The 17510-nt window shown below is 43.6% G+C and overlaps 1 protein-coding gene across 3 annotated transcripts in view; it reads left to right on the forward strand.

The window, feature by feature from the left end:
* The first annotated feature begins 2567 nt into the window (after window positions 1-2567).
* nrxn1a (neurexin 1a) overlaps window positions 2568-17510 on the forward strand; it is a 63480-nt gene continuing 48537 nt past the window's right edge. Inside the window, exons 1-4 of one of the 3 annotated variants that reach the window (XM_073489559.1) lie at window positions 2568-3300; window positions 9361-9378; window positions 10193-10222; window positions 11245-11256. In XM_073489559.1, the coding sequence (XP_073345660.1) occupies window positions 2568-3300; window positions 9361-9378; window positions 10193-10222; window positions 11245-11256 (793 nt within the window). The remainder of the gene's footprint in view (window positions 3301-9360; window positions 9379-10192; window positions 10223-11244; window positions 11257-17510) is intronic. The other 2 variants (XM_073489557.1, XM_073489558.1) reach the window with 2 other exon arrangements.

Here is a 17510-nt window from a genome sequence, read left to right on the forward strand (position 1 = left end):
AGAGTGTGTTGGTATAACTGTGTGAGGCTGCTTGTGACGGGCAGGAACAGGAACAGAGTGAGATATTTGTAAATTGAGACTGCCTTTCTTTTTTTTTTCTTCCTGTTTCTCTTTCATCCCGTCCTTCCTCCCCACAGCTCACTGCCTCGCTTGTCTTCCTTTTTCTTCTTCTTCTTCTTCTTCTTCTTTTTTTTTTTTTTACACTCGCTCCTGAAGCACGAGAGGTAAAGGCCATCGTCACTGTCACTCACGGATTTAATCAGTCGGATCTACCCCGGGTTCTCGCCTTATTTTCTGCCTCCGGTAATTGTGTTTCTCTTTCGTGCGGGCGGTGCGTGCGTGCGTGCGCGCTGTCCAAGGTGCTGCAGCAGCGCGCGGCCCCGCCCATCCCCTCTCTCTCTCTCTCTCTCTCTCTCACACACACACACACACACACACACATACATATATATTTATATATATATATCTATACATACACTCTCTTTCTCTCTCGACCACGTGACGCTCCCTCTGCCGAGTCTCGCGGAGAGCATCAGACTGCACCTTTTCCTCCTCAAGAGAGCGGAGAGAGAGAAGAGAGAGAGACATAGAGAGAGGGAAGGAGAGAGAGAGAGCGAGAGAGAGAAAGAGAGAGAGGGAGAGAGAGAGAGAGAGGGAGGGAGACCAATAGCACCTTGTCGCCTGGAGGCGAGCCTGTGATAATTTTGTCCCTGTCCGGTAGACCGGCTCTATCTACCACCGGGCGCGCGGGTGCTCTCTCCTCTCTCGCGGCTTTTTGAGCTTCTCCTCAAATGGGAAGAAGGGAAATCGATGCGCCGCACTGTTGCCACGGAGCCACAGGATGTGCGTGAGGTAGGTCGGCTTTCTAGCCCATATGTGGCCGCATTGAGGGGGGGAGAAAAGCGGCTGTTGAGGTTGTGTTTTTTTATTAACCGGGGCGAGGCTTTTCGTGCCGCTATTCGAGGTTGAGATGCCAATTAAGACCGTTATAGGTGTGTGTGTGTGAGAGAGAGAGGGGGAGAAAGTAATTAAGCACCACGGCGCAGGTGATGAGACTGAACCCCGGGCGCGTAGGAAGAAAAAAAAATGGAGAGGAGGTATGGCCGCAAATCGAGAATCGATATTTCAACCGCATTCATTCACCCTCGTCTATCAATAACTACGATGTCGCCGCTTTTCAGAGATTCAAGACGCGTTGGAGAAACTGTTTTAGCTCTTATATATATGTATATATACGTGTGTGTTTTCCAGCGTGTGTGTGTACAAATGCAGCCAATATGTGTTGTGTTGTGTGTTTTCGGTTGTCAGAAACGAGCTCCGGAGCTGTTAATTCGATGAAAGCGAGGCGGTTTGAGTCATACGCCGCAGAGCAGAGAGGAGCAGAGAGGAGCAGGCAGGGTGCTGCTCCCGCTCTTTGTGATGTGGCTAACACAATGACGGTGGCGTTGATGACTCCCCTCTAAACATACATTAACTACCGCAGAAGAGAAAAAAAAGAAAAGAAAACAAAGCTTTAAGTGTCAAAAGTGGTTAAATAATAATAATAATGAAAAAAATTAAGCTTCATGGCGCTCAGGTATATGAATGCCACCTTTATAAAAATCTCCTGCGGCATGATGGGAGCTCTTACTGAGGAGGTGCTGTTTGGGTTTCACTATGTGCATGTGTGTGTAGCTGAAGTCACAGTGTATGTATTGTTGATTTTGGGGGTCTCTTATATGTGTAATGTGATGTCAGCGTGTGTGTGTAATTTGAGAATAATAGCAGGCTCGGTGTGTGTGTGTGTGTGTGTGAGAGAGAGTTTGTACGTGTGTTTATGTGTTGTGTTGTGTATGTGTGTGTGTGTGTGTGTGTGTGACCCTGGTTGATTGTGCCGTCTCTGTTCTCTCTGTAGGTCGCTGGAGAGAGTGATGACGTGGCAGTGAGAGACACACATACCTCACCCGCACACACACGCACGCACGCACACACACATATTTACCCACACACATTTTAAGTCTTGCCCTACTAAGACAGGGAAAGAGGGGGAGAAAATTTTTGCTATGACGGTGTCATTTCTCTCCATTACCAATGTGTGAGCCACAAACCCACACACACACTCGTACCCCGTGGGGAGTTGCTTTCATGGGGGATAAGGCCCTATCTAGGGCACAGAGATGGAGTTCACATCCTATTCGTCACGTATCTAACACTCACACAGATGTACACACACGTACACACACCTGGAATCTCATATGTCAGAAGTGAGGAATGAAAGATTGAATGGAGAGAACGCAGTGAACATCTCAGAGAAGACGCAAACGGCAGGCCGAGGCGAGAGAAGATTGCCCAGGTGTGCTGAAAGGACAGCAGGAGCTCCTGTATGACCCCCCGCCCCGACTGGAGCTGTATCGTGTAGGAACCTGTCGTTGTAAAGAGCGGTACCAAGAAAGCACCTGAGACGTATAGAAGGTGATCAACCAAGTGCCCTACAGTAGTCACCATGAGCTGTAGGCTAGAGGGAACACCTCAGCTCTAGCCTCTATCTCCTCCCGTGTGTGTGTGTGAGTGCGAGAGCGAGTGTGTGTATGAGTGTGATGGCGGTGTGTGTGTGGGCGGCAGCCCCCCTGCTCTTCCTGGGGCTGTGCCTGTGCAGTGTGGGGGGCCAGGCTCAAGGGGAAGTCCTGGAGTTTGGAGGCGTGTCCAGCCAGTGGGGGCGGTTTCCAGTCTGGAACGCCTGCTGCGAGAGTGTGCTGAGCTTCAGCCTGCGGACTCACAGCCAGGAGGGCCTGCTGCTCTACCTGGACGATGAAGGTTTCTGCGACTTCCTGGAGCTGCTGCTTCTCCACGGCCACCTCCGCCTGCGCTTCTCCATCTTCTGTGCTGAGCCGGCTGAACTGCAGTCAGGTGTGGCGCTGAGTGACGGACACTGGCACGCAGTGCGTGTCAAGCGGGACTGGAGGAACACCTCGTTGGAGGTGGACGGGCGACTGGAGGGATGGGCGGAAGTGAAGAGCAAGCGGAGAGACATGACAGTATTCAGCCACACCTTTATGGGCGGGGTGACACCAGAACTCCACTCCTCGCCCCTGCGCCTAACGTCCCCTTCGGTGCGGGATCACCCCGCCTTCCGTGGCTGGATCACGGCGGTGAGCATCAACGGCTCGCTGGTGGCGCTGGACAGCTCAGAGGGTGTCACAGTAACAGCTGGCTGTGGGCCGGATCACCAGTGCCAGAACGGAGGGGTGTGCAGCGTGGTCAACGACCAGGCCGTCTGCGACTGCTCCGACACCGGTTACCAAGGCAACGACTGCAGCGAAGGTAAGGCCTAGAACCATGCTGACCCATCATATACATCTCATCCTTTACATACACACACATACACGTAAATGTGCACACACACATTTATACCTCCAATTCCCAACACCAGCTCCTTCAGTGTAGACATCTATTTTTCATTCACACCTTCACAGCCGCCTTCAGTCGTATGGACCAGCAGCCTTCACCAGCAGTGCAAGACATGCATACTGATTATGTTTGATATTGATTTTTTATGGCTGCCAATGATAATGCCAATTTAGTATGTACCTCCAGAGATCAGAGCTGAGCCCCCTCCCAAGAAGAGCAGTCAGCGTAGTGAAGCTGGGGCTGAGAGCTTGAGAAACAGCTGTTCTGAGCTGCATTCAGACAATCGAGCTAGAGAGTCCAGAGATTTTGAGTCACATTCCTGAAAATGGTCACCTGGCTGTTAAAGCCTTGATGGGCTCAGTTGGAGTGTTTGGCAAAACACGGTAACCATATAGATCCATTATGGACGCGGTGGTTGGCTCTTGATGAGAGACTTTAATTGGAACGAGGCTTAGAGGCTGGAAATCAGTGGCTGTTACGTGGCTGATATCTGGCTGCCGGTGTTAATGGATTGCATTGATTCTAGATGGCCTTCACAGGTAGCGTACGTACGCTGTTGAGATGAAATGTGGATAATCTATTGCCTGTCATTAATCTGAACAATTTGCAGCCTTTTAAGATGCTCTGTTTGTGGATGTGTGAGCATGTGTAGTGTGTGTTTTTTTTTGCGTCAGTTTGCTTTTGCATTATAAAAGAGGAAATAGTGTCCTGTCAGGAGTACTTTACAGATATAAAGAACTTTGACAATGAACAGCTTGATGTGCGAATAAAAATTTTATATGAAAGAGGCAAAAGAAAAACGCTGTTTCACAAATGATTTAATATCTCAACTCTACAGGAACACTCTCCCTTAATACTGTCAAACAAGCCCATGGTCAATACAAGTGCCAATACACTGGCTCTGTAATGACGGCCATTACAAAAACGAAACAGCTGCTTAATGAACTCGGCTACCTTGTTATGGCCGGTACTGCAAATGCTTTCATTTCCCCCTGCTTAGCTGTGTGTGTGTCGTCAGATTTGCTTCAGTTCATTCAGAGCAAATCTGCATTCTTAATCAATAGTGCTCTCAACTCCTCAGTTTTTTTTTCTTTTCTCGATACCTTTCAGCTTCGCCTCAAGTTATTGATATTTTAATGACAGGAATGCATCTGCCAAAAAACGGGCAGCGTGGCCTTGCTGCGTGGCCACCGTTTGTCACCGAGCTGACCTCACACTCCACCCAAGACCGCTGCAAGCATCACACCTCCCTTTAGCCACCTACCATATCACACCATAGCATTTAGTGGGCAGTGGGATGGCCTAGGTTTCCATGGAGACAGGACTAATAAGGAGACCTCATGCCAGGAGTGTTTCTCCTTCTGTCCTCGCTCTTCCTCCCTTAAGCTCTAACCTCCCCCTCCTGGACTCCGTGCTGCGTACAGCTCTATCTCAGCTCTTAGTGGCTTCGGGCATCACGTCTGCTACACAAGTCTACTGTATTTACATGTGTGTGGTTGTGAGTGAGTGCGTATGTGTGTTTATGTATGACAGGCATCCATAAGGCGATAATGTCTGGACCGCTGGTCTTAATCTTCCAAGCAGGTGGGGGAGGTAGCTGGTGCGTTATGCTCACTGGTGCTGAAAAGATTTGTCGATTGACAGAGGAATAATTAATAATTGAAGCAGAGCTGCAACGATTAGTCAATTAATTGATTAGTTGCTCGACAGAAAATTAATACTTCGAGCGAAAATGCAACAGCTGGTTCCAGCTGTGCTTTTCTTTGTCATATAGGATAGTAAACTCAATATCTTTCAGTTTTTGACAGATGACTGACAGATAACGATTAATCAAGTATATTATCTGCAGATTAATCGATCATGAAAATAATTGTGATGCAGCCCTACATTTAGGATAGTTGCAAAGCAAGAATCCCAAATATGCCCTTGAGAGTTGCAAAATATGGTAAAAAAAATTATCAAATTTGCATCACAATTTTCATTTTCACTGAAAGAAACTAGGCAAATTGTAGGTCAGGGCATCTCTGCAGCACTAAGGCTGTTTTGTCACACATTTACCTAACAAGAAAATTGCAGTTGCATTGTTACACTTCGCCATGTTTTGATTTCAATAATATTTCAGTTAATTGTGCAAACCTTATTCCCACATTCCAGCTTCTAAAATGTGTTTTGTACCATTGTAAATCAGTTGAACAAATCCTTGGCATTTTGGTCGGTTGTTGTTCAGAAAAAACAGCAATTTAAAGACCTCGCCTGGCAAGTCATAGACACTTGTCTCTATTTCTTTGCCATTTTTTAGACCAAACAATTACTTGTTTTTGCATGTTTGGTGTCTGTAGGTCTGAAGGAAGTGACAGGTGAAGCTGATGATCAGTTCTCTGCAGAACTTGGTGCTGCGCTGAGAATTATGTTTGATCCAAGCCAGTCTAATCCAGTCTGATGTTTTGCTGCTGGTTAGGGCACAGTGGGAGACACAGAAAGCACCGACACACACATACCTGCACAAACACATGTTACACAAACATGCAAACACACGGAGAAACACGTTCACGCAGTGTGAAGGCGCCGGCACCACCATTAGTCACATCAGCACTGATAATAGCACCGGTAATAGAAGGGTAGCTCTACAGACTAAGTAAGAGGCGCAGACATTTTACATAAAGGCTTTCAATGGATACCTGCCTTGGACCTGCTCTTTGTCGCTCAGCAAGAGGCTACTTATTCCTTTAGAGGGACTGTTTTATTTTCCTAGAGATGGACTCACATTTCAATTGTGAGTCACGCCAAGTGTTGCTGTGGAGAACAAGTGCTAGCATAGTTTTTTCTCTTGGCAGTAGTGGCTGATGTTAGTAATAGTACTCTCATAAAATGGTCCCAGATAGGAGGTCTACTTGGATGGATGTATATGGGTTTCGCGGTACTGTATTTGGTTGTAGTAGATTTGCTATCCTGTGCAATTATAAAGCTTTTACGAGACTAAATAATGTTTATATTCTGCAAAGAATAAAATACAGCTTCAGCTAAAACATAATTGGGAGTTGTTTTTGGATTAAATTTGCTGTAAGGCTGATGTGGGAATACAAAGATCCCTTCCAGCTCCCTTTTTGAGTGTGCATGATCTGATATCGCTGTGTTAGTGTTGTTCCCAGAACATCATAAGTATGGTTGCCCCAGGGCCATCATTCAAACTGACCGATCACGTTTTTGATCATAGCTGAGCCACTCAGGGAAAAAGACCGGAAAAATACGAGCATGGGAGAAGTTGCCCTTTCAAACACGTGTTCATTGTTGCAAAAGAGCGTATTTGAACTCAAACCATGTTTTCCTCAACCGAACCAAGTATTTTTCTTGCTTAAACCCAATCAAGTGTATCTGTTGCCTAAACCTAACCATGTGTTTTAGTTTCCTAAACCTAACCAAACAGCGGCCAAAACCTGTAAAGAGACGGAAAATAATAAGTGAACTGTATAACAATATCACAGGTGTCCGCATTGAGACCTATATGAGTTCTATACGTAGTCCAATAAACCACGAGGCAGTTTCCATAGCTAGTTTCTTAAGTTGAAAAAATTACCCTGGAACAAAATTAATCATGATGTTCTAGGAACAACAATAAACCTTTTGGAAGTATTTTTTCAGACTTGTATTTTACTCTTTACTCAAATTTTCAGGTAGAAATTGCAGCAGGGCTGTGATATGATGGTAAGATGAAAGTGCATATTGAGAGAAGCTTAATGACTGGTTTTAAAAAGGTTACTTGATGTCTTTTCTTCAAGTACTCGCAGGTTGTGCTATTACGGTAAATCACTAACATTAGCACAGGAAAGAGATTTAAAGTACTATTCCCAGTGAACAAGCATCTTTTTATACAGAAATAAACAGCAGGAAACTGAGACACTTAACAAAAATATAAACCTTGGACAACGGTGCAACAAGATCTTCCAATGCCTGGTTCCTATCTTAGACCTCTGAATCATTGAACATGAAAATAGCTTTGAGAGGCTGAAGAAGACAAGTGAGCAGATGATGTATTCTTCGTGGATGGTTTAAATTTTTTTTGTGTGTGGTATAAAATGGTTTTTTTTTTAAACTGGCCTCATGTACTGTTGTTCATTTTATTCTGACAAGATGCAGACTCAGTGGGATATCTCTGACCACAGGATTTGCAGGCTGAGCTAATATCCGTGCATTTATATCACTACCAATGAATAACTCATACAAAGTTATAGTGCGTCAAAAGAAATCTCTCCTCCGGTGCTCTGAGGCACTCTGGAGAGGAAAATTCAAAGGTTGTATCTGAGAGAAATGAAGTGAATGGCAAAGGGAGTAAAAAGGAATAAAAGCTCAGGTCAAAATCCTTTTTTCGAATCACAAAAAACTATTATGTTAACAGCATCGAAGGCTTTGTAAAATTGTGATTGTATGTAGTGAAACCATAGCCATCTCTTTGGAAATGAGGATAATCATTATTTGCCAGTATGTGCGTCCAGGCTGTGTAGTTGTTTTGTAAGAGTCAGGCAGTCGGGTATAAAGGTTTATCTCTTATATGGTGCCTTGAAATTATTGTTATTTTGAACCCAGCAACCTCACTGAGGCTGCAAAATAAAGCATTGAGATAAAATTATAACCCTCTGAAAATTAGAAAAAACACTGGTTATGAATCTTTAATACAGAATGAATGTGCTCTGCTAAAGGAAAAAAAAAAGGATCTTTAGGACCCCGTTTGAAGCAAGAAATAAGCAATTTGGCTGTGGCGCTGCTGGTTTCCATACACGTTTACAATTACACGATATCTCCAAGCCTCCCTAATGATCCACTTTTGTTCACACTCATTTTTTGCAGATTTGTGACAAGCTTAGAAACATTTGCAAAGCAATATAATACACACTGTAAGCATTTTTCAGCCCTGAAAGACAGTATATTACTGCGTTCATAGCAGTGTGAAGAGAGGGCTATTTATCAGGGTTTTTTGTTCCAAAGCACAACAATATGTCAGTTTTAGAGAAAAGAATTATAACTCGAGAAATTCAAAATATGGAGAAGAGAGTTTGGGCAGGGCTGTGCATAAATATAATTACTGTCTAAGCCATCGTGCCCTCCAGCGAAGGCAGAGTGAACCTGGCTTGTTAGGCCTGGCCTGGCTTGCATTGTCCTTGAGGGCAAATCGCTGTTAGCATGCTAATGGCTCCACCTGTTTCTGCCATGCTACTAGCACAAGGGCAGAGGCAAGGAAACACTCAGATCAGCACACAGCTCAGAATACACACACACACACACACACACACACACGATCACATGCACACAAACACACACTCAAGTCCCAGTATTGAACCATGCATGCCCCTCGTCTTTCCTGCACTGCTAATCCATCCCTACATGTTTTCCTGCTATTTCACATCATTATTACTGCCATAGTCAATGTTCGTGTGTGTGCGCGTGTGTGTGTGCGTGTGTGCGTGCGTGAAAGACAGAGCGAGCGAGGGAGAGATTGTGCGTACGAATGTGCGTGCGTGTGTGTTTGCATGCTACCTGTCGGGGGGCTCTGGGGAGAGGAAGCGGCTCCAAGGTAAGTTCTGGGGTAAACGGCTCGTGAATCCAAACATACAGGTAGGAACGTATATGTTTGCCCACATCCCCCCTCCACCCTTCTGTATCTGCAAGTGTGGGTGGGTATGTGTGTGCGTGTGCGCTTACATGTAAGTGTATTTTTGCACAAGAGAGAGATTGTGCGTTATTTTTAATGCAGCTCTGTGTGTGCGTAAAAAAAATATTTATAGACAAACCTCAGTTTTGGCTACCAGTGCAGCATGGTATCCATTGTGACGTTTGCGTGGACTTTGCATGTGTGTTACCACGGTAACCCCGGACGGGTGTGCATGTACAGTAAGTAGCCATGGTAACCCAAGGGCTTAGCATGCATGTTAATGAATGTCTGTCTCTCTCTCTCCTCGGCCGGCCGCGACACCTTTCCAGAGCACAGCTACACTCCAGGTAGGTCGCACTATCTATCTATCTATCTATCTATCTATCTATCTATCTATCTATCTATCTATCTATCTATCTATCTATCTGTCTATGTCCGTCTGTATTTATTTTCTTCAGTCAAACATCTCTTTCTTCACATTTCTATCTGAATCCTGTCTTTCCATGTTCTTAAATTTACTAAGTAATTACATATAAAGTACACATTTCTATAGCTGTCATCACTTTATTTTTAGCCATTCCTCTCCACCCTCTTTATATCTTCTCCATGTCAGTCCCGTCCTTTACATTCTTCTCTCGGGCCTTCACGTTCTCATCGCATCCTCTTTTGGGGAAATGAAAGCACAAGGTAGCCAGCATAATGTATGTTGGTCTGTGTGGGTATGTAGGGGATTGGTTGCTGACGTCTGGTAAGTTTCTACATCCCGTGTGTAATCACCTGAAGTGGCTCTGGCCTCAAGGTTTCAGAGACATAGGCACACACAGATACAGTACTGTATACGACCTAGTTCGTAGCTGTGTGCGAGCGTCTGTGTGCGTACCTGTTTGTGCGTAGGATCGCTGCCTAGGATGAGTAAGTGTCTTCAAAGCAAGGTTTTTTTTTTTTTAGACATTTTGAATAATTTAGAGGACTCGCACACACATGCACACAAACACACACCAACACACACTTTCACACGGAGTACTTTAGCCTTCAACAGCATGTCATTGACAAACTCCTGTATCACAAAAACACATATATGCACACACACACACACACACACTCACACTTCACGCCCCATGAACCTTTGCTGTGCTGACTGTGCTCTTGTCTTCCTTTAAGGTCTGGCACACCTGATGATTGGCGACCAAGGTACGGCCTCCTCTTACCTCACTTCCTGTTGTCCTCTGCTATACCATCATCCCCTCACTCCCACACTCACAACTCCCTGTACCCCCCCACCCCCCACACACTTCATCACCACCTGGCGCGGGAGGAAGTTGTCTCTCTAGGCACTGAACTAAGGTCAGTTTTTTTTTTTTTTTTTTTTTTATGTAATAGAGATTTCTTCATTTTTAAAACGGTCCCATTTGGTCTCATCAGAAATTTCAGTTTTAATTTAAACTGAAATGGATGACTTGGGCATTTGAAGTGGAACAATTGAATAAGGATTATTGAAAAGCAACCTTACAGAATACTTTAGGTATGATTTTTTTTTTTTTAAGAGAGCAATGAGCCTGAGAGCAACTTCTGCTGTGATATCGTAAAAATCATGGCTGCTGATGTGGGAGGGGTGCAGACGGCTGCGGCTTGACGGTGCTTGGCTGGGTTAGATTTGGCTGGGCTCATGGAAATGGAGCAAAGGGCCGCCTGACCGACTGACTCCATGGATGGTTTGAATTCGTCTTTACTCTTCCACTCATTTCATTTTCTCCCACCTGTATGTAAGAGTTTGATCGAGGGGGATGGGAGTGTTGAGAGCGTGTGTGTGTGTGTGTGCACGATGTATACATCTGAGTGCATGTGTGCTTCTACGTCATGGTTTGGATCAATGACTGTGGCAGTTTTCACAGGAACACTCATCCACATTCATCTATGGCTTTTCATCGGCTTCCAGCATGCCCTGCTCTGCCGTTTGCCGGTCCTCACATGGGCTCCTGCTCACACATTTGGCGAGCACATGTGATTCTGAACTGATGTATGAAAGCAATGCTGTTATACCTCAACCTCCCAAGATGTCCAGTGTTTTTGAACACTACTCTGCCTTTTGAAAATTGTTCGCAGATGAACAAACTCACAATGCCACCTCTTTCTTGTTGCCCTCTTTCTCCTTTTTCCTTCTTTGTTCCTGCCCTCTTTCTCACTGTTTGGGACACCACCCTTTGTGAATTTAGCAAAGCTCAGAGGTACAACCTCCTGATTTTCTTGTGTGTATGGCTAATGGGCTGTTCTGGATGGGTTTTGAAGTTGAATGCATAGCGAGGCAAAGTCCCACTCCTTCCGGTGTACCCCATGGGACCTCATTTTGGAAACGAATTCTACAGAAGTCGAGAGACAATTATGTTTTTGATCCCTTTTGAATCGTGCCATGAATTTCATATATGATGTTTTTCATCCTAAAAGGGACTCTGTGGAACTTTTGTGTTAGTTAGTGGCGTTAGTTTATGTTAGCGGACTCCATTTCTAAACTAACGTTAGCCACTGATGCTCTCTGTTAGCGGAGCAGAGAGAGGCACTGAGACGAGGTACTCGAGAACATCCATAAAGTTACATCCTTTGGATTGTTGCAGAAAGTCTGACCCGAGTCCTTCACAAAGAAATCCAAACTCCAGCAGCTTTAAACAACTTAAACAAATCGTCCACAGGCTTGCGTAGGCAACGAGAGAGACGAAGAAGGTCTCATTTTTGACGTCACGTTACAATCTGCTCACATATGGCCAATAAAAAAGTGATTAATATATTTGAACTGCCCTTTTAAAGATAATTTTACAAATCAAGAAAGTCACAGTTTGTCGTAAGGAAACTGAAATACCGTTTAGGTTTTTGTAAAACCATTCAGTGAACTACATCGTCTCACTGAACATACATCACCAACACCAACATGGCCGTCACCTCGGCACAGAAAAATTTAAAATTATAAAGGTGAAAATCGCAACAAGTCCGAAAATATTGACAAATTACCGAGTTAGTCAGTTTTGTGAGCTAGCTAACACACAGGACCGGCTCTACATGGTTTCCATTCTGGTGAGTGTTTAACTAGAAGACGTCACTTAAGTAACTGTTTTGTGCAGGGTTGCGGTGATATAACGGTTTCAAGGTATACTTGAATACGACAGTTATCGTACCGTAAACATTTGCTTATCTAAGATATTGAATTCTATCATATCAGAGTTATTAAAATATATATATTTCAAGTTTATATCATCTGTCAGGACAGAATATTTTGAGAAATTATAATAAAATGTTTGTTTAGCCTAAAAAAACCCTTACATTTTCATTCTTTTAAGGGTAATTGTGTCAGATGATAACAATAATAACAGTATAATACCGTGATATCATGAAACCGTGATATTTTCTGAGATGTCACACCGTTGCAACCCTAGTTGTGTGTAGTCTAATCTAATGTATTTTCACTGTCTACGACTACGAAGTTGAGAAATGATCTTTTGACTTGACAAACATCATGTGTGTAAATCATGGCACATTTCAAATGGGATCAAAACATGTTTTGCCCCTTGCCACCATGCGTACTTTTCTGAAATAAGGTCCCATGGCGGTCCACCAGCAGGGGCGTGACCTCAGCTCTGTGTTGACAGGCTCTTGTATGTATGGAGATGCAGACTTTAGAGCCTTTGATGCATGACTGTGTGCGTGCGTGCGTGCGTGCGTCCGTGCATGCGTGTGAATGAATGGTAGCTCCGGCCTACAGTGCTTTTGAAAATCTGAAGGTAGGTGCTGCTGGATCGGCCGGCTCTGCATGACGCTGATGAATACACTGATTGACCCACATGAAGACAGGCCTGACTGTGACGGGCTGATCCGCGTCTATTGTGCTCTTTGATTGGATGAGAGAGGACATGATGACGGCTGTCTCCCATTGTGACAGGGCCGCCGTGTATTCAGTGAAATGTGCTATTTAATAAAGCCGGCGGATAGAAATATCTTGAATAGAGCGGCAAATTGTGTCTTCAACCATCTATCACCGTGAGATATCTCTATTCTGACAAGTATATTTCTATCTGAGCACTTTCTCTGTGTTTTTGATTGCTTAGTAAGCTCCCAGTGCTGAAGTTTCTGCCTTAAAATGTCTGCCATGAATCATCCAGGTGGCAGTGAAAATTTAATTGCTTCATCTGGCTTATGCTCAGCATTTTAAATCAGCTACTTAAGGGTCGACATGTATTAACATATGTTTCCAGCATTATTACACAATGTATTCAGTGTATTTGTGTATAGTGGCTGCCCTTACTATTACGGATGTTTGGATTGTGATAGGCTGAAAGTAACTGTGGCTGATTTTCCTTTTTCTTTTATTTTTTTAATACCTTTGAAGTCTCTTTCAGAAACTGTACACATAAAAAAAGCTGTGTGTGTGTGTGTGTGTGTGTGTTTTTGCTCTGCATACTGAGATGTAAAGGCTGTCAAATGGTGCAGACGAAGCCTAGCTTAGGTTAGCTCAGCGTAAAGAGGCTTTTTGAGGAGCCCGCAAAGCTGAAATGAGTTTCTTTGAGGGGGCGGATTGGGTGCGGGGAGGAGGGGTGTCTTAGAAAGATATATAGCATGTGTGTCTGCTCGTGTGTGTGTCTGTGCCGGAGAAATTGAGAAAAAGCGACCGTGCCTGCGAGAGAAGAGCTGAAGGAATGAATGATAGAGGGAGCAGAGAGGGAAAGAGGAAGCGAGGGAGAGATAAAGTGAGTCGTCTTCTTGCCTGTGATGTAGAGCAACTGCCTGTATCTGCAAAGGGACAGCGGTGCTCCTGTCTGCCCTCCCAGCCCAGTCATTCTCCAAGGGACACCAGCCCTGATGGGGAGCCGTGGACCTTTCCCCTCCTCCATAAAACACAGCTATCATTCTCCCTGGAAACGATACCCACAGATCACTAATCACTTTGAGTGGGTGAAAATGCACGAATTGTGGAGGGAAGAAAGAAAAGAGGGAGCCAAATTGGATTTTCATAAGTATCGAGCAGCCAAAGGAAGAGAGGGGAAATGGATTTTTTTTTTTTTTTTTTTTCTTTTTTTGAAAAGTATTGAGCAGCAATAATCTGGATGGAAAATGTGCTTAAAGCCAAGTAGCAGATTTTGCCCTTTCTCTTCTCTCTGTCTGGCCGAGAATAGACCGTGAAGGGTTCTGGGTGAATGAGTGATTGTAGGTTTCTGAATAGGATCGAGGAGTAGCTCTTGGACGTAATTGGCAGCGGTGCTCATTTATATAATTTGTTTATGCATTTACTTAAAGCTTTGAAGCAGGTTGTCCTGTTAATAGCGATTGTTTGTCTGCACGCCCAAGTGTTCTCGATATCAATCCCCACAATCTGTGCGCGGCATAAACAAGTGGTCAGCCTCGCTCGAAGTGACCTTTACACACGCGCTTACGTGAACGGACGGACAAACAGACACACACACACACACACTCACACACAATAACCTTTAGAGAGTGCCCGCTGAGTAGGTGAGGGAGTGTGTGTGTTCAGTGTAAATATGCATGAGTAAGGCTGCCTGCACATATTCTTCACGGTCAGTGGATGAAGGCAGGAGAGGGAACGGTGTGTGCATATGTGTGTGTGTGTGTGTGTGTGTGTGTCCGTATGTTTGCGTGCGTCTCGTGTGTGTGTGTGTGCATGTTCAGGGGAGGTGGATTGTGAGTCATCACTTGTGACTCATAAAGCGTCGGCAATCAAAGCGGCTCATTTTAACACATTGTCTTGGTGCAGAAACACATAGATGGACACTACACACACACACACATGTTCAGTGTCACACTCTTTGGATTTCTCTTTAAACGGCCTCTTTTGTTGTCGTCCCTCCCCCTCGCTCTGTCGCACTGTCTCCCTGACATACACATTTTGCTCACACACACACACACGCACGCACACACGCACTCACGTAGAGGATGAGCGCCGTGCTGACTCCACCATATGTAGGGTTGGGAGTGGTAGCAGACGCCAAGACAAGAGGAACCAGTCAGTACCAGCAAAGTACAGCATGTCTCCAGCCTCTTACTCATCACCATTTAACAGTCCTAATAATAAATCACACAAGGACTAATTATTCTTTAATTAAATACAGGCTAAATTAAACTTAACTAATTAAAAAATACATATTTTTCTTACCACAGCTAAGCCTTTCTAATTCTCTGCTTCTCACTAAGGTGTTTTTTTTGGGGCAGTAGTGCTCAAATAATCTGAGTTTTAATCAACAGTTTGGATAAATGATAAATGTTGTGTTACATCTTAAGCAAAAATGCCAAACATTTATCCTGCTTTTCAAATTCTACATCACTTTGTGCAAGTATTACATGACAGATTAATAATATGATTATTTTCTCAATCAATCAATTCATCGTTTTGTTTGGTGCATGTCAGAACATAGTGAAAAATACCCGTTAATAGACCGATTGACGGCCTGGCCGGTTATCAGATCCGATATTCTGCTTTTTTCCATCATCAATATTGATGTTTTTTGTCTTCAGATTGTTGATAAAACATATTGATTAATAAATGCACTTCTTTGGCTCTGATGCCAAACAATTGAGTATCAACAATCTGAATCTGCAAAATAACTAGAAACTAAAGTTATCAGATAAATATATTTGACTAAAACAAAGAATGTTTGCCTCCAAATTGGAGTAGAAAGAAAAGAAAATGTACTGTATCGGCCCTGACAAAACCATATCTGTTGATCCCTAATTTAATATCATGGAGCATCAAATACTCACATTTGAGAAAAAGTTGCTTACTGACTTGATTTGAGTTGATTTGATCAATCGATGCTAACTGACTAATCGATTAATCAACTAATTGTTGCAGCTTTTTGATTTCTGGCTCTTGGGCTCTGGCACCTTAAGTGAGTATTTTACAATATATTCTGACATTTTACTGACACACACCATAAATCAATTAATTAAAAATGATTGTTACCTACAGCGAGGGGTCGCACAATCAATTGAAACATGATCAAAAATCGCAATACGGCCAAGTGCAATATCCAAGGTGTAAAATGTGTGACAAAAGCAAGTACTTTGTTTGGTACAGACCACAACGAAAACAAAAACACATCATCATGATTTTACAAATTTTCGGTGACAGTGGAAATTGTGATGCAAATCATACTGCATCAGCACTGCTCGTTCAGCTGACAGCCGAAGAAAAGGAAAATGTACCTCGCATTACAAAACATAATAGTCTAATAATCAACATAAACAGAATGATTAAAGTTAAGTGCAGGCATTCGACCATGAAAATAAATGAGTAAATAATAATAATGGAGCTTGTATACTTCAGCCTTGTGCTATGTGTGAGGGCGGTTTTAGTCGTCAACATGAGATAGAGGTTGTTGCCATAGAACGTGTCAGTCGAGCCTCTAAGAGTAAACTTACATTTACTCTAGGCTGAGAAATTGAAAAAGATTTCTGATCCACTGAATATGTGATGGTGGTGATTGCTGCCTCCGCTTTAGGCAACAATAATAAAAACAAATAATAACAGATAATAACAAAAACAGAGCTAGATCAAGCATCTAGCTGCAAGAGAAGCGATTCCAAGTACCTCAGTAAATGTCTCAAAACTAGAGGTTGAGTAAGAGGTGTAAGAAACGTTACTATGGATGACCCGATCGACCGGCCAGGGACAGGAATTGAACGGTTATAGGCATTATTTAGGCATTTTAGGATGGTTGCCAGCCAAACTTTTAACTGCAGCGCGTTAGACAGACTCCCTCTGTTTTTACCTTTCACAATAAGAGTCCTGGATACCAGTATAACCGCGTAAATGCTTATTAGGGGGAACTTAAATTCACTTAGACAGTTTCAGTAACAGGTCACTCAATAAAATAGCTGACAATATGTTAGATAAGTTGCGATGTAATGCATTTAATTTTCAGCTGGATGTTATTCTTTCTTATTCTAAACATTTTATTGTGAACACACAAATGTTTGGCTAAAAATCGGCAAAGAAAATTGCATTCATGCATCTCTAAATATTACCCTTAGACAGACACATTTCTTTGCCTGCTAGTAAAATCATCAAAACCCTCTGAGCCTTGAAGTAAATACTGTAGCATGCTGTACATTTCTCAGACTCACATTAGCCACTGTAGCTGTAATCCTTACGTAATCTAACAAACCGGGCAAGTGAGCAGCGCACAACTCGAGGTGAGAGAGAGCTGCTCGGTGTTAAGAGGCAAGTGTCTGGCGATTGGCCGCCTGCCCGATGGACTGGCATGAATTTGGCTCGTGATGGCCACATTTTGAGCTGTGATTAAAAAAAAAAACTTGTGCCCACTCCGGCCATCAGTAGGGATGAAGCAAATGCAAAAAAAAAAAGTTTTAATCCCAAAATGCACATTTCTTGTAGACATGTCCTTTCTACTATTAGGAGTAATTCTGCCTCTCCTATCTGCAACTAACACCCATTACAGTACTGTACTACAGTGCTCATTAA

Source organism: Pagrus major, chromosome 20 (assembly GCF_040436345.1).
Source record: "Pagrus major chromosome 20, Pma_NU_1.0".
In the NCBI taxonomy this organism is placed as follows: Eukaryota; Metazoa; Chordata; class Actinopteri; order Spariformes; family Sparidae; genus Pagrus; species Pagrus major.